Genomic DNA, 23,924 nt, shown 5'->3' on the forward strand with positions numbered 1-23,924 from the left:
TCCCCACACTTTGGGAAGGTCTGCCCACATTTTAGTACTGCTAAAATTCGTCGTTGAAACATCCTTAAATACCATTTCCTTCATGAAGTTGAAGTTTAAGGTTCGGGTTGGCTCAAAATGGGTCTGCTTATCATGTTTGCAATTAACTGTAACAAAAAGTAATTACCACACTCTAACACTTTGTGACAACCAATTCCATCATGGGGCTGTTTGTCACACAGTATGGGGGTGGTTATCCCTGGTTATGTAAAAAAAAGGCTTGATTTTATTCTATATTTTTTTCAGACAGAGACATAAACAAGTTTAGAAATAAACACTGCGTCATTTAAATACAAGTGCTTTAATAATGTAACCTTTATTAAAAATCACAAAAACAACTGAGAACAATCGGCACACTCCACCATGACTACATTTTGTACTGATGTATCATAGATATAATTTCAAAAAGGCCAAAAATATCTTTTAAAAGACAAATTGTTTTTATGCATGATAACCTGAGCAACAGTGAGCAAGTCAGTGTAAAAATCTTGATGCATGCTAGATCATCCAGATAAGGAAAGGCAGCCTATTTTTTAAGCTTGCTAGTCTTTATCTAGCAAACCTGTGCATTAGTCACACAACTCATTTATGACAAATATGCATACCGGATTGTCAGAGATATAATCTTTGAGTGATCAGTTTTTGCAGACAACACATTGAAGCCCTGCTTCGTGGGCCAGCTATTGCTATACGGCTTAATACAAGCTGCTTATCCAACAAAGGAACAAAAACACATAACTGTAAAACCATTTCTCATTCTCAGGGGCCTGGTTGTCACACAAGCTGACCTCTTGATAAGCATTTTTACCTAGCTAACACATGGTTTTAGCATCACAATGAAAAACTGATTCAAAGAAAGCTATTACCTTCAGCTTGTTAATAAGTGCATTTCTATAATAAAAAAAATGTTTGAGATTTTAACTCAAAAACAACATGAAAAATTACTCTGACCCATAAAAAATACAAAATCCCTCCTCCTCTCAATATTTTGTGTGTTTTTCACAAATTGGCCAATGCAAAATAGACAGATTGTCAAGATTAGCAACAGAACTGTGAAAAATGTATGCATTTAAAAGTAAGGTTACATCTCAGAGAGAAAGTCAGAAGCTAAAGAGTGTGTTTGTCACTTGTCATGTTGTGTACAGAACAAGTTACTCCAGTTGGGTCCTTCTGTGCTACTTACAAACCTCTTGTTTAAAGGGACAGGTGCAGCAGCCTTCCAGCTTTGATTTCTGAACACAGCCTATATGTTTTTGTTATTTATTCATGAATGTCTAGTTTACACTGAAAGCTAATAGTACATCAGTTTTTCGAGTTACTGTATTATAGGCGTTAGCCGTTCTGGCTAGCTCTCATCCATTAGCAGCTCATTCATTTGCACTGCCAAACATTTATGGAGTGAAGTGCCACTGGGATTGCATCTTCGATGGTTCAGTGGAGAACATCTGGGTTCTCTACTGGCTTCTGTCTCTCTGGTGTACCTCTTCAAGCAGCTAGCCAATGCTTTGAGTCTTGCTTGGGAGCTCCTAGGGCATGAGCTATTGGCAGCTAGTTGCACTTCTTAGTACATCCCTTTCTTTATTGCATCTTTCTGCCACACATATAAGCCACTCTTAGAATTGGCTAACCTCCCTCCGTGCTGCCTTGATCTTTACCTCCAATCTCTTTCTTTTTCATAAAGAGCACTGCTCTATGTGGCTGTTCATCTTGTAGCCAACATCTCAAGGATCATTGTTGCCATTGTGTCGTTCAGCTGCTTGTTTTCAGTGATGGTCGCAGTAGGGATTGTCCAAAATGCTACATTCACATCTCTTTTAGCAGACTTTCAGGTGTACTTAATGTAATCTTGGTAATCGACCATGAAGTGTCCAGGTTTCCACCTTAGCTATGAGCCTGTCTCTCAGGTAAGCTGCTCTTGTATTCAATGCCTTTAATGCACTAATTGTTCTTGGGGCTCGGTGGCCAATCTTTGAGGGTGGGGTGATGATATCTCCCTCCTGACCTGATATGCTAGCACCCCTTGCCGTATCATTTGTGTTGTAACTCATCAATCTCTAGTTGTGATAGCAGTTGCCAATTAAGGATATTTAAACACATAGCTGTCAGATATTTTGCCATTACTTTATATATTGGGTGTAGTAGCATTCCAACATCTATTCTCAGTGCTTGTCCACTTATGCCTTGATACTTCAGTAGCCCACTTCTCATCAGTGTGTCCTGGTTCCTCAACACAAGATGCGACGTCCGAGGCAGTAAGGTTTCAGCTATGTGTCTCTTGCTCATTTTCCAGGGCAGGCTTGGGTAGCATAGTGGGCCTAGCCTGCGGAGCCTTATGTTACCTCTTTATCTCTTGCAGTGTTGTGTCAATGCACGGGATAAAAAAATAAAGTCTTTCTCTTGCTGAAGTGAAATGTATAAGGTAGGATAAGCTAAAAGTATAAGGTAAGTTTATGCAAATATGTGTACTTGTGCTTCCCTGCAACTTCATTTCTCTCACACAAAGTTGTTGGTGTACGTTTTCAACAATTGTCCCTTCGTGCGTGATCATTAGATTTAAATAGGAAAGGGAAAATGTATTCAAATGAAAATAATTTGATTCTGTGTTAATAGAAGCTCATCAGTAACTACAAAGCTTTCATGATAGTGAACAATTACTTGTCTAATAAATTAATCTGGGACAAATGAATTTGATCATTTCACACTTCATGATTGGATGCAGAATTTTCTCAGTTAAATATTGTAGGAACTGAAATTTGCTTAACTTGAGATAAAAGCATATAGAATGAATGTGACCACTTCAAGCTGCTCTTCAATGTACATCCCCGATGTCACAGGGTCAATTAAGAACCCAGTGTGATTTTTATTTTGAGTAAATTCAAGATCTGCAGTAAAATGTTTTGATTTAAGAAAATTCTGATACAAAATACAAAATTTTCTGATACAAAATGAGGACAAGAACTAAGTGGATGCCAGCCTTGATTCATGAACAGTCCAAGTACAGGTACAAGTGTCATACAAAACAGAAGTGTGCATAAGATCAATACCTGGAAAACAGTACAGTATGCACGCAGAGTAAAAAAAAGAGCAAAAACAAAAACCCATCTGAAATGGGAGTCAAAGTTATTGAGGCAAAAGAAAAGAATTTATTTACAATGTAAAAGTAAAAAGTAGTAAAAGTAGGTCAGACCACTGTATATTATATATAAATTTAAAAAGTGAGAAAAAAATCGACACTGGAAAGTTTCTTTAACATCAAATTCCCAACTTCAGAATGCCATACATTTGAATAAACCACTTTTCACAATCATTTATAACACATTTGAAATCTTATGGCCATAACAACATTAGCAGGATCTAAAGGTGTACAGACAAACTTTAAAGGAGAGACACTGGTGAAAAACACTGGTGCTATGTGGCAAAGTGACAAACAAACAAAACTAACAGGAAAAACACTGAAACTGAACACTAAAACATTCATGACAAAAACAATTACAACTGCCCTCCACCTTCTATAGTTTAAAAGAAGCAGAGGTGACTTCAGAGCCCCTGGACATAACTGAGCTCCTCCTGAATGAGCTGTCTGACAAATATCTTCCATAAAAAGGCACAAACTTTTTCAGCAGCTGCAAGGCTCGTCTCATAAACTTCTCTCCCACAAAAGCATAAATGATGGGATTCAGACAGCAGTGAGTGTAAGCTAAGGCCTCGGTCACTGTTTTTGACAGCCTTATATTTTTGAACCAGGTTATATTATTGTGGACTATTCCTCTTTTCTGAAGAAACTCCAGGAAAAGGGAAATGTTATATGGAGCCCATAGTAAGAAAAATGCAACCACTATGCAGATGATCAGCTTGACGATGCGGTGCTTCTTTGCGGTCCTCATGCTCACCAGCGTGGGAATGATTCTGGAGTAGCAACCTACCATCACCAACAAGGGAATGATGAGACCCAGCACATTTATGGTGAACAGGCTGTAACGCTCCCAGACTTTGCTCTCCTCGGGATAGTCACACTCCACTCCTTTGGATTCCTGTTCTATTGCCTTCATGAAGATAAAATCCGGCAGAGAGACAAACAAGCTCAGCATCCAAACGAGCATGGTCAGAATGATGGCTGCCTTCTTTGTGCGATAACGTGCAACTCTGTGAGCGTGCACGATGATCATGTAGCGGTCCAGCGTCATGACAACCATGAAGAAGATGCTGCTGAAGAAGCCAATGTGGTGAGACCCGGAGATCAAACGGCACATGAAGTCTCCAAAAGCCCACTGACCGACCCTGGCGTTGTGAGAGTAGAAAGGCAGCGTGAAGACGAAGAGGAGGTCAGAGAGAGCCAGGTTGAAGAGGCAGATGTCTGTCAGGTTGCTCTGATACCGGTGCTTCACCAGGACACACACCACTAGCCCGTTACCTTTGGAAGAAAAGACACAATAAGTGTACCTGTCACACTGTTACATGTTGAACAGCATTCTCTCTCTTTTGCATTTCATCTGTGTCTCACATACACACACCTACATGCATAGGTAAAGATTCTCAAGTTGGAAATTCCCAGAAAAGGAGGTCTGTGCAATGTGTAGAAACTCATAATCTCCACAGCATACACACAAGAGGACACACCTACCTATGAAGCCCATGATGAAAACCAAACTGTAGAGAGTGGTGAGAAACACTTTGTTAAAGTCCTTTACATCACCCATGTAGGTAGGAGAAGGGTCTGTGTCGTTAGGAAACTCATAGTAAAATGAATAATCATAGGCTGTGGTGTTTTCTCCTGCAGAAAGAGAGAGAAAGATTTGTTATTAACATTATTATTTATATTAATTTCAGCACAGGCTACAACAAATAAGATGCAGTATATCAAAGACTTCTTTACTGCTGTAAACACATGCTGCCGTTGGAGGTTAACTGGATTTATTTTTGAATGCTCATTGCATCAAAGTGTTAGGTTTGGTTTCGTAATGCCGTTTCAACCCTTATCAAGTGCAGCCTGAATTTCCAACCTATTGCTGATGACATGTTTCTGTTTTAAAGGAGGTTTTCCTTTGCTATGAGCACCACAAATAATCCATTCACGTCTGCTGGTTTGGCCCCCCAGGCAGTTGACAGTGGGGGTGATTTTGCCACCTATTGGTGCTCATTGGTACTCCCTCTTGGGAACATCGTTAATCCATAAAATGCTTCTTTTTAAAAAATAGGATTAAAATCTTCTTCACACTGTCTATGATTTAAACCTGCACCATTATTGTAACAAATCTGATAACTGGTTTTGTTGGGATTAAAATTATTAGACGAGGATGGTATTCCATAATAAACCTACGATCAGCTATTGGGTTTGTTTAGCTGTGTTATTGTAATTTTTAATGTAAGCATTGTTTTGGATGTGATGAAAGGTTTTAACACTATTACAATGATTTTACAATATTACCATTATTATTCTGAAAATAACAGATACATGGATGGAGATAACAGCACTTGTAAAAGTTGTATTAAGGCATTGTGGCAGTGTTGTGTTGTTTTTAACTACTATTAAAAAAACAACAGTAAAAATAAGATCTCTAGATTAAAGATGAAATTAGAAATCATGAAGTAGCTTTGACATAGTTTCAGTCACAGTATTTGGTTTTAGATCTCTGTGACAATGCGTGCAGCTTTGAACACTACACTTTATAACCCAAGTAAATTTCCAAGAGCTCTGTAAAACATGACACTTTAAATAGTCTAAATTGTGGATTAATGTTGAAAGATAATTACCTGACATTGTGATATCTCAGTGAAGGCTCTTCCAACCAGGTCAAGTCAGGAATTACACTTCAAGGCTCCCTTTCCCCGTTTACTGATGTGATCCCTTTAGATGTGCAGAAATGAACTAACTATCAAAAGTTCTGCAGTCCGCTAATGATGAGAACAGAAAGAGAAAAAAAAGGTGCTGCTTCCTGTACGTCCCCAAGTCTGATCTTTATCAGGAGTCTGCTTGAAATCTAGACTGCCAGAAAATGGTTCAAAGCACAACACAGCAAATGGTGACAGAAATTTCTACTTTGACTAAATGACTGCTGGTTTTTGCCAAAAGTGACAGAAAGTTTATTTTTATTGTTATTGTTACTATTTTTATTTGTTTTTCTTCTTGGACTCATTAATGTACACCACTGCTACATATTATATACTTTGCACTAACAGGAGACTTTAGCCATTATGCCTCACTAATACTGTGTTGGAACCACTTTAACTTTCAACAGGTGCTGCAAACACTCCTCAGTTATTTTGGTTCATGTTGATGTGATAGCATCGTGCAGCTGCTGTAGATTTGGTGGCTGCACATTCATTTTCTTTAAAGAATAATTATATTGGGTCCTTTTTTGATAGATATAGTGAAGAGTGACACGAAAGGGGGGGCGGGGGGACTTTTGGATGACATGTATACCTATATAACCATATGCACTATATATCTGTCTGCACTGAACATATATGCAGTAACTTTCACACAGACTCTTAAGCACAAGATGTTTTTCCTCAACATGGTTTATTAAGGTGGTACAGTAGCAGAGCAGTTAATGCTGGGGAGAGTTCTCCTGAATAACTCACTTTCCAGCTCCGGTAGCGGAGCACAGTATGAATGTGCTCCGGTGGCAGCACATTCATAAAGACAAACCTCCAGTTCAGCCACATCCCAAAGCTGGTCTGGTGGATTTAGGCTGTGGTGGCTGTGGAAGCCATTTGAGCACAGTGAACTTGTCATGTAAAAATAACAGTGTGTGGTGATTTGAACTCTATGACATGGTGGGTGCTCCTGCTGGAATCAGCCATCAGAAGATGGAAACTCTACAGTGATGCACATAGTCAAAAGCAATACTCAGGATGCGCAGTTGGTGCTGAGGGTCACAAACTTTGCCACGAAAATATCCCCCACACCATTACACCACCAACAGCACCATGAACTGTTGATACAAGGAAGGATCAATCCATCCTTTCATGTTGTCTACACCAAATTCTAACATCTGGCATCATGTCCCTGCCATCCAAGTATGGCAGCTGAAAGAAATCTCCGTCCCGGGTCATCCGTGGATCGGTTTTCCTCCGAGGCGTGGGCACCTATAAGCAGAGTTTTGTCTTTACCCTATAAGATTCAAAATTATTCAAAGTAACACTCAGGTATGCCGTTCAGCAGGTTAGTTACGACGTCGGGAGTAGCTTGGGAGAACAAGGAAACACAGACTGCTTCAGGTTGCCTTCCCAAACCAACTCAAAGGTTTATTCATCATACAACAGTTTATATAGAGGAAAAAGGTTCGTGTGTCAGCAGATTCTCAGTTCAAACCGGTACAGACCAAATATGGAAGCGTCTTCCTGCCCTCTGAGCAAAGAAGTATCCTTTGTATAGTTTATCATTTCAGCTACAATTTATGATTATCCCAGCGAAATACACTCCTAGACATAGAATACAGAGTTCTTTCATTAGTGAATTCTGAAACAAACCACCTGGCCTTTAACAAACCTTTTTCTAAGAGATAAAGAAGGGAGGATGTGAGTAAGGAAGTGATCTCTGTGGTATTTTCGACCTTGAGGTACCAGCCTGTGATTCTTACACATTAATTCTTGGGTCACAGAGAAAGAGAAAAACAACTAGTAAATGGGCCTTATTGAGTAACAGTTTTCCTGTATAATATCACTATAAAACAATATCCTGTAAATGCTACCATGGTATCAAAATATCACAACAGCAGCAGAACTCAAGAATAATATGAACTGACAGCATTTTCCAGTCTTCAGTTGTCCAAACTATGTAGTGCAAACTGCTCCCTCAGTTTCTTGATCTGTTGATCGGAATGGCATCCAGTGTGGTCTTCTGCTGCTGTAGCACATCTGGGTCAATGTATATTATATATTCAGAGATGCTTTTCTACATATTGTAGTTGTAACAAGTTTTTATTTGAGTTATTTTAATTTTAGGAATTGAACTTTGTTCAATTGAGATACAAACATATGGAATGAATGTAGAATATTCCCACTTAAGCTGCTCCTAAGTGTACTTCCCCGATGTCACAGGGACAATGTGACATCGGGGATGTCGGGACAATGTGATTTTTATTTTAAGTAAATTCAAGATCTGCAGTAAAATGTTTTCACTTAAGAAAATTCTGATACAAAATGAGGACAAGAGACGAGTGGATGCCAGCCTTGATTCATGAACAGTGAAAGTACAAGTACAAGTATCATAACAAAACATAAGCATGCATAAGATCAATACCTGGAAAACAGTACGGTACAAAAAACCAAAACCAAAAACCCATCTGAAATGGGAGTCAAAGTTACTGAGGCAAAAGAAAGGAATTTACTTACAATGTAAAAGTAAAAGGTAGCAAAAGTAGGTCAGTCCACTGTATATTATATGGGGCACTATATATTTGTGTGTGTGTGTGTGTGTGTGTGTGTGTGTGTGTGTGTGTGTGTGTGTGTGTGTGTGTGTGTGTGTGTGTGTGTGTGTGTGTATTAAAAAGTGAGACAAAAACCAACACTGGAAAGTTTGTTTCCAATCCAATTCCATTATAAATGCTGGCATAAAGCATTTTTTTCAAAAGTTATTCTAAAACCCAACTTCAGAATTCCATACATTTGAATAAACCACTTTTCCACAAGCTCATTAAAGATGTGTGACAAAAAACAAACTAACAGATTGTTGCAAATACTGTTGTAAACAAAAGGTTCAGTTTAAGCAAGTTTCATTAAGCCTGAGCAGAAGAAGAAAGGGCATTGCACAGAGTTTGGAAAAGACGTGAGATTCTCTAAAACATATGGCTATGGTAACAGAATAGTGTCGTTTATAACACATTTGAAATCTTATGGCCATAACAACATTAGCAGGATCTAAAGGTGTACAGACAAACTTTAAAGGAGAGACACTGGTGAAAAACACTGGTGCTATGTGGCAAAGTGACAAACAAACAAAACTAACAGGAAAAACACTGAAACTGAACACTAAAACATTCATGACAAAAACAATTACAACTGCCCTCCACCTTCTATAGTTTAAAAGAAGCAGAGGTGACTTCAGAGCCCCTGGACATAACTGAGCTCCTCCTGAATGAGCTGTCTGTCAGATCTCTGCTGTAACCAGGCATCAACTTTTTCAGCAGCTGCAAGGCTCGTCTCATAAACTTCTCTCCCACAAAAGCATAAATGATGGGGTTCAGACAGCAGTGAGTGTAAGCTAAGGCCTCGGTCACTGTTTTTGACAGCCTTATATTTTTGTACCAGGTTTCATCATCAGGGATTATTCCTCTTTTCTGAAGAAACTCCAGGAAAAGGGAAATGTTATATGGAGCCCATAGTAAGAAAAATGCAAGCACTATGCAGATGATCAGCTTGACGATGCGGTGCTTCTTTGCGGTCCTCATGCTCAACAGCGTGGGAATGATGGTGGAGTAGCAACCTACCATCACCAGCAAGGGAATGATGAGACCCAGCACATTTATGGTGAACAGGCTGTAACGCTCCCAGACTTTGCTCTCCTCGGGATAGTCACACTCCACCCTATGGGATTCCTGTCCTATTGCCTTTATGAAGATAAAATCCGGCAGAGACACAAACAAGCTCAGCATCCAAACGAGCACGGTCAGAATGATGGAAGCCCTCTTTGTGCGATAACGTGCAACCCTGTGAGCGTGCACGATGATCATGTAGCGCTCCAGTGTCATGACAACCATGAAGAAGATGCTGCTGAAGAAGCCAATGTGGTGAGACCCGGAGATCAAACGGCACATGAAGTCTCCAAAAGCCCACTGACCGACCCTGGCGTTGTGAGAGTAGAAAGGCAGCGTGAAGACGAAGAGGAGGTCAGAGAGAGCCAGGTTGAAGAGGCAGATGTCTGTCAAGTTGCTCTGATTGCGATGCTTCACCAGGACACACACCACTAGCCCATTACCTTTGGGGGAAAAGACATAATATATGTACCTGTCAGTAGAGCAGGGCGATATGACCAAAAATATTTATCACGATATACATGTTGGATTTGTATTGTTGATTATCATTTATGCTTAGAAATATCTACTTATGTAGGCTTAGAGTTTTATAATTAGTTGTAGATTGATAGAGGTTTGATCCTTAGTAGTCTGCAGAGACATAGTGTGCATTCCAGAGTGCTCTGGCATTAAGACCCACACTCTGGGAGGATGGGAGAGGTCGTACCTTTTCTTATTGTTTTATGGTAGGATAAATGTATCTATATCTGTTTTAGGCTAAGTGCCCTTTGTTTAGATAAACTGCTGGACTTCCAGACCAGCAGGTTTAGGGAAGTCTTCATGGGGTCATACTCTGACCCCACACACACACACACACACACACACACACACACACACACACACACACACACACACAGGCAAGGTACTCTTTGTTTGTATGTAGACGTCATATGTTAATGAACCTATGTATATTCATGTAACCTCAATAAAAGCAGTGTTACGGGGGAGCGGACGAGAGCAACTGGGGTCAAGCGAAGGAACGGCGCTTGTCCGGTTCTCTCCCGTGCACGAGAAACATGAAGAACTTTGCCTACTCGTGTCTTGCTTTGCTGTGTAATTACATTGTCTTCAACGTTCCAGTGAATAGGTTTAAGCTACAAACCTATCAATACATTTGAAAATTTGCAATACCGATATAACTGACGATATAATTGACACTAGACAAAATACTTTACAACTCCACAACTTCATTAGTGCAAAACCCCCATCAATTTATTTTCACTTAAACAAGCAGCTGTTTTTGATGTGCATTAAAGTTATATAAAAATTTAACAGTGCAAATGCAAATTCCTTGCTGACAGTTTAATCAAAAGGCATTTCCAGTTGAAATTGACCGACATATCCTCAGCATAACCATGTAAAATATCCACAAAACTTAAAAAGAGGTTATACACACACAATACTGTAATATTATGTTGAAACACAGTACGTATCACTCCGCAAGGCGCCTGCCTACGGTAGCCGTGATGCTCCGACAATCCATCAAGCGGTGCGGGTTCGTAGCTTAGCAAAGTTGTACTAAAACATTTGACAGATTTTCGAGCGCCGTGTACATAAAATCATTTCGAGGTCAGTAAACACAACCAGAATTCATACATAAGGCACACGGGCACTGTCGATTTTTATAAAAATCCAAGGATTGATTTTAAGCGCGCCGTATTTTCCGAAAAACATGGTAATAACGACGGTCCGCTAGCATGCTCTAGCAGAAATAGTGCTTTGTTGTGTATCTGACAGACGAACGCTAAACCAGTTCCACACCACTGAAGTTGCAGCATTTTTACAAACCAATTGGTTCAACCGTTTCATTCAACGATCCGCTTTTGCTGTGAAGGTTCTCAGTCATCCAGGTCATCGTAGTCTAAGGAGCAAACAAACTTAACAACGTGGTATATGCTGTACAGTGCAGCAAGGAATGCCCAGACCTCTACATCGGAGAGACCAAACAGCCACTTCACAAGGGCATGGCACAACATAGAAGAGCCACCTCCACAGGACAAGACTCAGCTGTCCATCTGCATCTAAAGGACAAAGGTCACTCTTTCGAGGATGCCAATGTTCACATTTTGGACAGAGAGGACAGATGGTTTGAAAGAGGAGTGAAAGAAGTCATTTACGTCAGCGGTCCCCAACCTTTTTTGCGCCACGGACCGGTTTATGCCTGACAATATTTTCATGGACCGGCCTTTAAGGTGTCGCGGATAAATACAACAAAATAAAACTAGTACCGAAAAAAAGAAAATTTATTCATAACACACATGAAAAGACCCAGGAAAACCAAGTTAACGATAAAAACGATGACAAAATAACGCTGAAAACCAATAAAAACCCTGAAAATTATACATTTCACACCTGAGCCTCAACTCTCGCGGCCCGGTACCAAACGACTCACGGACCGGTACCGGTCCGAGGGTTGGGGACCTCTGATTTACGTCCACTGTGAGCGACCATCTTTGAACAGAGGCGGTGGTTTACGACACCAACTGTCTGCCATCTATAATCCAGTTTTGAGATCCCTTCCCAGACGCCTTAATGCCCACTCACATCCTGGGCCATCTGACCTCAGGAAATCACATGATAGGGTGGGGCCAGGTTTCACAATGAACTCACCCGAAACCCTGGCTGATTGTGACCCACACCCGCTTTCACACCTTGGCTCATGTGAATAGGTAGAGGATCATCAGGGGGTCCTTTGTCCCTCTTTGGGGGGAAACTCCCAGTGGTTTTAAATCTGGCACTCTCCACCATTTGACCCTTAGAAATAAAGAAGCTTATCGGATGAGAGGTGAAACGTTTTCAAGCAACTCAAAGAAGTCCAGACGCTTTTCTTTCCAAGCTCCTTAGATCAGCTTTTGCCCTTCTCATTCTCCATCGCTGCCATGCTTTTTCCGCCATGTGCATATAAAAACAAAGGCACTGCACATGCGCGTTTTACCCAAATTCTATTGTGATATTTCATTTTCTTATCATTGCCCAACATTATACCGGTATTACCGTGAACGGTATGATATGGCCCAGCCCTACCTGCCACGCTGTTACATGTTGAACAACATTCTCTCTTTCCCGTTCCATCTGCGTGTCTCACATACACACACCTACATACATAGGTAAAAGTCAGCAAGTTAGAAATTCCCAGAAAAGGAGGTCTGTGCAATGTGTAGAAACAATCCATAATCTCCACAGCATACACACAAGAGGACACACCTACCTATGAATCCCAGGATGAAAACCAAACTGTAGAGAGTGGTGAGAAACACTTTGTTAAAGTCCTTTACATCACCCATGTAGGTAGGAGTAAAGCCTGTGTCGTTCTCATGGTAATCTGGGTAATCATAGATTGCGGTGTTTTCTTCTGCAGCAAGAGAGAGAAAGATTTACTATATTGCTCATTGCATCAAAGTGTTAGGTTTGGTTTCGTAATGCCGTTTCAACCCTTATCAAGTGCAGCCTGAATTTCCAACCTATTGCTGATGACATGTTTCTGTTTTAAAGGAGGTTTTCCTTTGCTATGAGCACCACAAATAATCCATTCACATCTGCTGGTTTGGCCCCCCAGGCAGTTGACAGTGGGGGTGATTTTGCCACCTATTGGTGCTCATTGGTACTCCCTCTTGGGAACATCGTTAATCCATAAAATGCTTCTTTTTAAAAAATAGGATTAAAATCTTCTTCACAAAGTCTATGATTTAAACCTGCACCATTATTGTAACAAATCTGATAACTGGTTTTGTTGGGATTAAAATTATTAGACGAGGATGGTATTCCATAATAAACCTACGATCAGCTATTGGGTTTGTTTATCTGTGTTATTGTAATTTTTTGTGTAAGCATTGTTTTGGATGTGATGAAAGGTTTTAACACTATTACAATGATTTTACAATATTACCATTATTATTCTGAAAGTAACAGATACATGGATGGAGATAACAGCACTTGTAAAAGTTGTATTAAGGCATTGTGGCAGTGTTGTGTTGTTTTTAACTACTATTAAAAAAACAACAGTAAAAATAAGATCTCTAGATTAAAGATGAAATTAGAAATCATGAAGTAGCTTTGACATAGTTTCAGTCACAGTATTTGGTTTTAGATCTCTGTGACAATGCGTGCAGCTTTGAACACTACACTTTATAACCCAAGTAAATTTCCAAGAGCTCTGTAAAACATGACACTTTAAATAGTCTAAATTGTGGATTAATGTTGAAAGATAATTACCTGACATTGTGATATCTCAGTGAAGGCTCTTCCAACCAGGTCAAGTCAGGAATTACACTTCAAGGCTCCCTTTCCCCGTTTACTGATGTGATCCCTTTAGGTATGCAGAAATGAACTAACTATCAAAAGTTCTGCAGTCCGCTAATGATGAGAACAGAAAGAGAAAAAAAAGGTGCTGCTTCCTGTACGTCCCCAAGTCTGATCTTTATCAGGAGTCTGCTTGAAATCTAGACTGCCAGAAAATGGTTCAAAGCACAACACAGCAAATGGTGACAGAAATTTCTACTTTGACTAAATGACTGCTGGTTTTTGCCAAAAGTGACAGAAAGTTTATTTTTATTGTTATTGTTACTATTTTTATTTGTTTTTCTTCTTGGACTCATTAATGTACACCACTGCTACATATTATATACTTTGCACTAACAGGAGACTTTAGCCATTATGCCTCACTAATACTGTGTTGGAACCACTTTAACTTTCAACAGGTGCTGCAAACACTCCTCAGTTATTTTGGTTCATGTTGATGTGATAGCATCGTGCAGCTGCTGTAGATTTGGTGGCTGCACATTCATTTTCTTTAAAGAATAATTATATTGGGTCCTGTTTTGATAGATATAGTGAAGAGTAACACGAAAGGGGGGGCGGGGGGACTTTTGGATGACATGTATACCTATATAACCATATGCACTATATATCTGTCTGCACTGAACATATATGCAGTAACTTTCACACAGACTCTGTGTGTTTTGCCTCACCATGGTTTATTAAGCACCAGCTGAGCATCCTGAGTTTTGCTGTTGACTATATGCAACTCTTCATCACTCTAATGTTTTAATCTTCTAATGGTTGATTCCAGCAGGAACACCCACCATGCGTGAGTTCAAATAACCTCACACTATTATATTTACATGACAAGCTCAATGTGCTCAAAAGGCTTCCACAGCCACCACAGCCTAAATCCACCAGACCAGCTTTGGGATGTGGCTGAACTGGAAGTTTGTCTTTATGAATGTGCTGCCACCAAATCTACAGCAACTGCACGATGCTATCACGTCAGCATGGAACCAGAATTTCAATTTAATTCAATTCAATTTTATTTATATAGCACCAAATCACAACAACAGTCACCTTAAGGCGCTTTATATTGTACAGTAGATCATACAATAGTAAATACATAATAGATACAGAGAAAAACCCAACAATCATATGTAACAGAGATTAATAACAGGTATGATTAATTGCAGAGAGGTCTATTAACGCATAGTGAGTGAGAAAGGTGACTGGAAAGGAAAAACTCAATGTATGATGGGAATCCCCCAACAGCCTATCCCTATTGCAGCATAACTAAGGGAGGATTCAGGGTCACCTGGTCCAGCCCTAACTATATGCTTTAGCAAAAAGGAAAGTTTTAAGCCTAATCTTAAAAGTAGAGATAGTGTCTGTCTCCTGAATCCAAACTGGAAGCTGGTTCCACAGAAAAGGGGCCTGAAAACTGAAGGCTCTCCCTCCCATTCTACTTTTAAATACTCTAGGAACAACAAGTAGGCCTGCAGAGCGAGAGCGAAGTGCTCTAATATGGTACCTAATATGGTATCTAATATGGTACTACAATGTCATTAAGATAAGATGGGGCCTGATTATTTAAGACCTTGTATGTGAGGAGCAGGATTTTGAATTCAATTCTGGATTTAACAGGAAGCCAATGGAGGGAAGCCAAAACAGGAGAAATATGCTCTCTCTTTCTAGCCCCTGTCAGTACTCTTGCTGCAGCATTTTGGATTAATTGAAGGCTTTTCAGGGAGTCTGTAGGACATCCTGATAATAATGAATTACAGTAGTCCAGCCTAAAAGTAATAAATGCATGAACTAGTTTTTCAGCATCACTCTGAGACAGGATATTTCTAACTTTAAAGATGTTGCGCAAATGGAAGAAAGCAGTCCTACATATTTGTTTTATATGTGCGTTGAAGGACATGTCCTGGTCAAAAATGACTCCAAGGTTCCTCACAGTGTTACTGGAGGCCAAGGTAATGCCATCCAATCTGGTTAGATACCATATGTCTAAGATTTTCAGGGCCGAGTACAATAACCTCAGTTTTATCTGAATTAAGAAGCAGAAAGTTAGCGGCCATCCAGGTCTTTATGTCTTTAAGACATTCCTGCAGTTTAACTAATTGGTGTGTGTTGTCTGGCTTCATAGATAGATAGAGCTGAGTGTCATCAGCATAGCAGTGAAAATGTACACTATGTCTTCTGATGATACTGCCTAAGGGAAGCATGTATAATGTAAACAGAATTGGTCCTAGCACTGAACCCTGTGGAACTCCATAATTAACCTCAGTGTGTGAAGAGGACTCTCCATTTACATGAAAAAATTGGAGTCTATTAGATAGATATGATACAAACCACTGCAGTGCAGTACCTGTAATACCTACAGCATGTTCTAATCGCTCTAATACAACATTATGGTCAACAGTATCGAATGCTGCACTGAGGTCTAGCAGGACAAGCACAGAGATGAGTCCACTGTCAGAGGCCATAAGAAGATCATTTGTAACTTTCACTAAAGCTGTTTCTGTGCTGTGATGAGCTCTGAAACCTGACTGAAACTCTTCAAATAAGCCATTACCCATACTCTTATCTGACAGCGTTGCATCCAATGTGGTCTTCTGTTGCTGTAGCACATCTACTGCAAGATTTGAAGAGTTGTGCATTCAGAGATGCTCTTCTGCATACTTTGGTCATACCGAGTTGTTATTTGAGGTACTGGTGCATTCGTGCCAGCTGTCTGTGTCAGAAGTCTGGGTCTTCTCCATCAACAAGACATTTTCAACCAGAGAACTGCAACTCACTGGATATCGTTTCTATTTTGGACTATTCTCTGTAAACACTAAAGATGGTTGAATAGATAGTGCAGTAGTTCCTGAAACATTCAGAACAGCCCCTCTGCACAAACAACCACGTTATGGTAAACAGAAATTAAACTGAATTTCTTCCCCATTATGATGCTCACTTTGAACTTCAGCAGGTTGACATGACCATGTGTGCAGGTCTAAATGCTCTCAACAGCTACAGGCCAGTGGCTCTGACTCCCCACCTGATGAAGACCCTGGAGCGGCTGGTGCTGGCTCAGCTTCGGACCCTGGTGAGATCATCACTGGACCCACTTCAGTTTGCCTACCAACCTGGCATTGGAGTGGATGATGCCGTCAATCACCTCCTACATCGTTCCCTCTCTCACTTGTGGACCAGTGGGAGCATTGTGAGAATCATACTCTTTGATTTCTCCAATGCCTTCAACACCATTCTTCCCACGGTCCTGAAGGACAAGCTGGAGAACTTAGGAGTGGACCATGACCTCACATCATGGATACTGGACTACCTCACCGACCGACCACAGTACGCAAGAATTCAGGGCTGTGTGTCAGACAGGGTTGTCTGCAGTACGGGGCCCCCACAGGGAACGGTTCAGGCTCCGTTGCTTTTCACCATCTACACTGCAGACTTCTCCCACAACTCCACCCAGTGCTTCCTTCAGAAGTTCTCTGATGACTCTGCAATTGTCGCCCTCAACATTGATGGGGATGACAGGCAGTACAGAGAACTGACCCAAGTCTTTGTGGACTAGTGCCAGCAGAACTACCTCCAGATCAACACCAGTAAAACCAAGGAGCTGGTGGTAGACTTCCGCAGGCACAAACATCCTCCACTGCAACCACTTAACATTCAAGGTATGGATATTGAGGCTGTGGATAGCTACAGGTACCTTGGTGTTTATCTGAACAATAAACTGGACTGGACTCGTAATTCAGATGCCCTCAACACGAAATGGCAGAACAGGCTGTACCTGCTGTGGAGATTCAGGTCTTTCAGAGTGAAGGGTCAACTCCTGAAGACCTTCTATGGCTACGTCTACACTAGCCCGGATAAAATTAAATAACGGCATTTTCTATTGTTTTCGAGCGTTTCCAAACAGTTGTTCATCCACACTGAAACAATCGAAACTACTGTGTTCCTGTATTGCACATGGGTGAAACATAAGACTGCCCTGTCTGCCCCGTATTTACTTTCTGGCTATTTGAAACCTCGCAGCAAAATGTTGTAGAAAAGCACCGTGTTTTTTAAATGGACTGACAATGAGGTGGAGTTGTTGCTGCAAGTAACATAAAAGTACAAAGTTTCAAAAGGGTTGAGAATTAAAGAATTTGAAGAAAAGCTATACAACTGCTGTATAATGCCCTCCGCTATCTTAGTATAACTGGTCACATGACTGCATCATATGAATAAAATGCGTCATCGTTTTGAAAAGTCTCCGTTTACGCAGTCTACACTATGCAGCGAAATGTATCCACTTTCAAATGTATCCGCTTTGGAGAGCATTTTCAAAAAGCTCTGTTTTCCTTGACAAAAATCGCTGTCTCAGTGTGGACAGAAGGCCAAAACGGAGAGAAAAAGATGTGTTTTCAAACAAAAATGTATTATTGTGGACATGGCCTATGACTCTGTGGTGGGTGGCCTCTTTTACGGTGTGATCTACTGGGGCGGCAGCATCTCTGCTGGGGACAGGAAGAGACTGAACAGGCTGATCAGGAGGGCCAGCTGTGTTCTAGGATGCTCTCTGGACCCTGTGAAGGTGCTGAATGACAGGAGAATGGTAGCTAAGCTGTGGACAACATCCCCCATCCCATGCAGGAGACCCTGACAGTTGACCCAGTCATTGACCCAGTATTTTCTGTTCATCTGTTTATCCTCTGTATGTTCCACTTCCTGTTTTGTGTTAGCGTTACTCTGTGTGCATTATGTTCCAGTTCTTATTCCATGAATCTTTAGTTCAATTATGTTCAGCTGCTCACTCACCTGTCACCTATCAGTCATTATTCAGCCAGTGTATTTAAGTCCTCAGTTCTCTCCTGGTCTTGGTCGCGTCATTGATGTTCATGTGATGTTCATGTGATGTTGTCACTGCTATCTATGCCACATGTTTGCCTTTCAGTTCAGATCAGTCAGCCATTCATTCAGTCCAGTTATTCAGTCAGTCAGCCATCTCCTGTTTTCGTCATTCGTCCCTCACAATAAACACCCTGAATCCTCACCGTGAGTTCTGCGTTTGAGTCCTCTTCTCCACATCCACTCAGCAACTCCTGACAGACAGCACTGAACACCTCCTTCAGTGGCAGGCAGTGCTGGTCAAGTTACTTGAAAAAAGTAATCAGTAACTAATTACTGATTACTTCCCCAAAAAAGTAATCCTGTTACTTTACTGATTACTCATTTTCAAAAGTAATTAATTACTTAGTTTCTTAGTTACTTTTTAAAAACACGATTTACAACCTGAATAGGTAATAAAGCGATAGATCTTTCAGCCCAATTCTACTTTTTCTGCATAATCCATCATACAAAATGTAATCAAATGGAAAAGTCTCTTTTTTTTAACTTGTTTTATTAGTTTTAACCTTTTAACTTTATGCATGAAGCAAAAATTTAATTATATGCAACATTCTCTGACTGGAAGAAATTTGTTTAATATTTAAACCTATTTTCTGCACATTCCAGCACATAAAATAAAATATTTTTTTGTGTTTACACTCACTCTTTCAAATAGATGCAAGTAAAACACAGCAGGAAATAAATAAAATCAAAGACTCAGCGGTCCTGTTGCTCTGTTTTCACCTGTAAAGCAGGAGTAGGGTGGGTGGAGGTTTACCCTGGTGCAGGTGTGCTGCAGCGGTCAGTGGAAGAATCCGCGAGTTTCTCTGTGAATTTCCACGCTTTAAACGCTGCACACTCATACTCTCTCCCGCACTCGATATATTATCCACAGCTGTTGTCACGAATGTCGCACTTGGTTACGTCACTGTCATGAGACATTCTCGCAAAAAACTCACGGTTTTAGTAACGCAGTAACGCAGCGTTCCTACGGGAAAGTAACGGTAATCTAATTACCGATTTTGCAATAGTAATCCCTTACTTTACTCGTTACTTGAAAAAATCAGATTACAGTAACGCGTTACTTGTGACATGTGCACTACAAGTGGGCCTTATGCTGTATCACACCTACACACATGAGACACTGGGCCCATTTTAATTCTTATTATCTTATCTTATCCTATTGCAGTGGGGTTTTTTTTTCTCCTGTAGCTTTGCACTGTCCACTTTCTGCTGAGACACAACAAATTTCCCACGTGTGAGACTAATAAAGGTTATCTCATCTTATCTTTTGAAAATATGAAATCCCCCTTTTCTTTGATGCTTACATGGAACAAACATTGTGTTCAGATTGCTGAACTTTTTAGTCAGGTAGTTTTTGATGCAGCGTCAAAGACTTTTCCACTTTTTTGTTTGAAAGACCCATCATGTCCTTTTTCCTTTTTAAAATGTATGCAAATAATGGGCTTTTTCTTGTTTGTCCTGAAACTCACATTCCCCTCGCCAAGGAGGTGGTGTAGTTTTTTTTCCCATTAGCATTGATATGAAATAGAAAAAAGAGAGGCGAAAATATTTGCAAATGAAGAGTTTATTTTTTGTTCTTTCACATATACTTCTTGAATAAACTGACTGTATATTCAGTACAGCTTATCAGGAACTTCAGACCTTCATTTTACTTGAATATGTTTACAATTGATGGCATCTTTATTGTAGGTCTTTGCACCACTTATGGTGCCATGTATTAGATCATGCTGCTGTTTTACGATAGTGAAGAATTACCTGCATAGTAAAACTAATCTGAGACATCTTCTCTCTTTTCATGACTGTGTACAGAATTTGTCATTGCAGTAACAGTGAGAAATAAAAGAATATGTTCACTGCAAATATTCTTCTCCGAATGAACAATGCACTTCATGACCTTCATCTAATGTAAGCAGAGGACCTGCTGTATCATTTATTGTCTTAACAAAGCGATAATACAAAATCAGGATAGGAGTCAACTCCACTGGCAAGTAGCGACAAATACAAGGAACCATAACATAATACAACAAAATATATCTCTCTATATATATATATATCTATATCTATATGTATATGTATATGTACACACACACACACACACACACATATAAAAGGCTGAACATTAAAAAACAGTGTGGAAGTAGGTAGAAATGTGAATAACAGTAAGACAGTGTGCACATCAAGATCTAAAATAGTTTTATGCTCTTTTTGGTGTGTTTCTGCAAACATGTAAGGCTCATAAAATATGTCTGAAGAAGTAAGCAAACTGTTAAAGGTTGCTATAAAACAGCAGGTACGGTTTATCAGACAAGCAGGTTTAATTTAACCTGAGCAGAAGAAGGAAGAGCATTAGAGTCGAAGGTGATTAAGATTCTGGGTGAGACTGCAACCCATGTTGGATACTGCATCCTGGATGAATCAAACCTGTTAAAGAAATGATTCAGTTCACTTGTCCATGGCACGGTCCGCGACAAAATACTTACAACTGCCCTCCACCTTCTACAGTTTAAAGGAGGAGGTGATTTCAGAGCCCCTGGACATAACTGAGCTCCTCCTGAATGAGCTGTCTGTCAGATCTCTGCTGTAACCAGGCATCAACTTTTTCAGCAGCTGCAAGGCTCGTCTCATAAACTTCTCTCCCACAAAAGCATATATGATGGGATTCAGACAGCAGTGAGTGTAAGCTAAGGCTTCGGTCACTTTTATTGACAGCTTTACATTTTTGTACCAGGTTTGATCATCAGGGATTATTTCTTTGTCCAGGAGGAACTCCAGGAAAAGGGAAATGTTATACGGGGCCCAGAGTAAGAAAAATACAACCACTATACAGATGATCAGCTTGACGATGCGGTGCCTCTTTGCTGTCCTCATGCTCATCAGTGTGGGGATGATCCTGGAGTAGCAACCTGCCATCACCAGCACGGGAATCACGAGACCCAGCACATTTGTGGTGAACAAATCATAACGCTCCCAGACTTTGCTCTCCTCGGGATAGTCACACTGCACTCCTTGGGATTCCTGTTCTTTTGCCTTTCTGAAGATAAAATCCGGCAGAGACACAAACAAGCTCAGCATCCAAACGAGCACGGTCAGAATGATGGAAGCCCTCTTTGTGCGATAACGTGCAACCCTGTGAGCGTGCACGATGATCATGTAGCGGTCCAGCGTCATGACAACCATGAAGAAGATGCTGCTGAAGAAGCCAATGTGGTGAGACCCGGAGATCAAACGGCACATGAAGTCTCCAAAAGTCCACTGGCCAACCCTGGCATAGTGAGAGAAGAATGGCAGCGTGAAGACGAAGAGGAGGTCAGAGAGAGCCAGGTTGAAGAGGCAGATGTCTGTCAGGTTGCACTGATTGCGGTGCTTCACCAGGACACACACCACTAGTCCGTTACCTTTGGGAGACAAAACGCAATAAGTGTAAATGTCACACTGTTACATGTTGAACAACATTCTCTCTTTCCCGTTTCATCTGTGTGTCTCACATACACACACCTGCATACATAGTTAAAAGTCAGCAAGTTGAAAATTCCCAGAAAAGGAGGTCTGTGCAATGTGTAGTAACAATCCATAATCTCCACAGCATACACACAAGAGGACACACCTACCTATGAAGCCCAGGATGAAAACCAAACTGTAGAGAGTGGTGAGAAACACTTTGTTAAAGTCCTTTACATCACCCATGTAGGTAGGAGTAAAGCCTGTGTCGTTCTCAGAGTTGTTAGAAAGCTTATAGAAATATAGGTAATCATAGTATGTGGTGTTTTCTTCTGCAGAAGAAAGAGAAAGATTTACTATTATTATTTTTTATATTAATTTCAGCACAGGCTACAACAAATAAGATGCAAAACAGTATATCAAAGACTTCTTTACTGCTTTAAACACATGCTACCGTTAGAGGTTAACTGGATTTATTTTTGAATGCTCATTGCATCAAAGTGTTAGGTTTGGTTTCGTAATGCCGTTTCAACCCTTATCAAGTGCAGCCTGAATTTCCAACCTATTGCTGATGACATGTTTCTGTTTTAAAGGAGGTTTTCCTTTGCTATGAGCACCACAAATAATCCATTCACGTCTGCTGGTTTGGCCATCAGTCATTTGACAGTGGGGGTGATTTTGCCACCTATTGGTGCTCATTGGTACTCCGTCCTTGGGAACATTATCATTGAGCCAAAACTTTATAAAAAACAGGATTTAATCTGAAAACTGGTTTTATGAGGATTCAAATTCATTACATGGTATACAGCTATAAATCTAGGACAGACTATTTCATTTACTTTGTTTATCTATCTTATTATGATTTTTAAATAGTCTAAATTGTGGATTACTGTTGAAAGATAATTACCTGACATTGTGATATCTCAGTGATGGCTCATCCAACCAGGTCCAGTCAAGAATTACACTTCAAGGCTCCCTTTCCCCGTTTACTGATGTGATCCCTTTAGATGTGCAGAAATGAACTAACTATCAAAAGTTCTGCAGTCCCCTATTGATGAGAACCTAAAAGGGGAAGAAAGATGTTGCTTCCTGTACGTCCCCAAATCTGATCTTTATCAGGAGTCTGCCCTAAATCTAGACTGCCAGAAAATGGTTCAAAGCACAACACAGCAAACGGTGACACAAATTCACACCTTCAGAAAATGACTGCACGTTATCTCTTAAAGTGACAGAAGGTTTATTATTATTAATATTGTTACTGATACTATTTTTTATTTGTTTTTCTTCGTGGACTCATTAATGTACACCACTGTTCAATATCATACTCTGTGCACTTACAGGAGTCTTTAGTTGCTATGCCTTACTGTGTTGGACCAACTTTTACCTGCAACAGGTGCTGCAAACATTACTTAGAGATCCAGTATGATTATGTTAGTTTAAATGAATCAACACCCCCGAGTCACTCTAACTACCAGAAATCTCGAACCACAGGCCGCGCGGGCGGTGTGGCAGCAAGTTTTCACACCAGCCTCTTAATTAACGAAAGACCAAGACAGACTTTTAATTCATTTGAAAGCCTGATGCTTAGCCTTGTCAAACTCAACCCCAACTGTCTTATTTGTTATCATCTATCGTCCAGCTGGACCTAACACAGAGTTTCTGTCTGATTTCTTGGACTTTTTTTTTATCTGGTTTAGTGCTCAGCTCAGATAAAATAATTATTGTGGGTGATTTTAACATCCATGTAGATGCTAAAAATGACAGCCTCAA

General features: G+C 40.3%; 2 protein-coding genes and 1 pseudogene across 4 annotated transcripts; all 3 read right to left on the minus strand.

Moving 5' to 3' along the window:
* Nucleotides 1–2,760: 2,760 nt before the first annotated feature.
* On the minus strand, nucleotides 2,761–5,882 carry LOC309716466 (C-C chemokine receptor type 1-like). 2 transcript variants are annotated; one of them, XM_082550263.1, is made up of 3 exons: nucleotides 5,791–5,882; nucleotides 4,661–4,810; nucleotides 2,761–4,450 (listed from the first exon to the last, which is right to left on the minus strand). In XM_082550263.1, the coding sequence occupies exons 1-3, from the start codon at nucleotides 5,795–5,797 to the stop codon at nucleotides 3,549–3,551; spliced, it is 1,059 nt and encodes a 352-aa protein (XP_082406389.1). In that variant the 5' UTR covers nucleotides 5,798–5,882; the 3' UTR covers nucleotides 2,761–3,548. The 2 variants fall into 2 exon arrangements, with proteins under 2 accessions (XP_082406389.1, XP_082406390.1); XM_082550264.1 differs by lacking the exons at nucleotides 4,661–4,810; nucleotides 5,791–5,882 and adding an exon at nucleotides 4,551–4,633.
* Nucleotides 5,883–6,964: 1,082 nt separating this feature from the next.
* On the minus strand, nucleotides 6,965–23,068 carry LOC309718027 (C-C chemokine receptor type 2-like; the record flags this gene model as incomplete). The annotated part of the gene is made up of 4 exons (XM_082552970.1): nucleotides 6,965–9,053; nucleotides 21,210–22,111; nucleotides 22,325–22,486; nucleotides 23,062–23,068. 3 exons carry the CDS (start codon nucleotides 23,066–23,068, stop codon nucleotides 21,213–21,215), a joined length of 1,068 nt encoding a protein of 355 aa, XP_082409096.1. The 3' UTR covers nucleotides 6,965–9,053; nucleotides 21,210–21,212.
* On the minus strand, nucleotides 9,048–13,874 carry LOC309717008 (C-C chemokine receptor type 1-like; annotated as a pseudogene). Its single transcript, XR_014280715.1, has 3 exons — nucleotides 13,767–13,874; nucleotides 12,763–12,906; nucleotides 9,048–9,958 (listed from the first exon to the last, which is right to left on the minus strand). The product of XR_014280715.1 is annotated as a C-C chemokine receptor type 1-like (transcript).
* Nucleotides 23,069–23,924: the final 856 nt, after the last annotated feature.

The sequence above is a fragment of the Aulonocara stuartgranti genome (genome assembly GCF_965226115.1).
Source record: "Aulonocara stuartgranti genome assembly, chromosome: 11".
In the NCBI taxonomy this organism is placed as follows: domain Eukaryota; kingdom Metazoa; phylum Chordata; class Actinopteri; order Cichliformes; family Cichlidae; genus Aulonocara; species Aulonocara stuartgranti.

Coding starts and splice junctions, on each gene's coding strand:
- LOC309716466 (XM_082550263.1), bottom strand. Junction 4,451..4,660: donor TTTCATCATGGGCTTCATAG/GTAGGTGTGTCC, acceptor TTTCTTCCAAAG/GTAACGGGCTAGTGGTGTGT.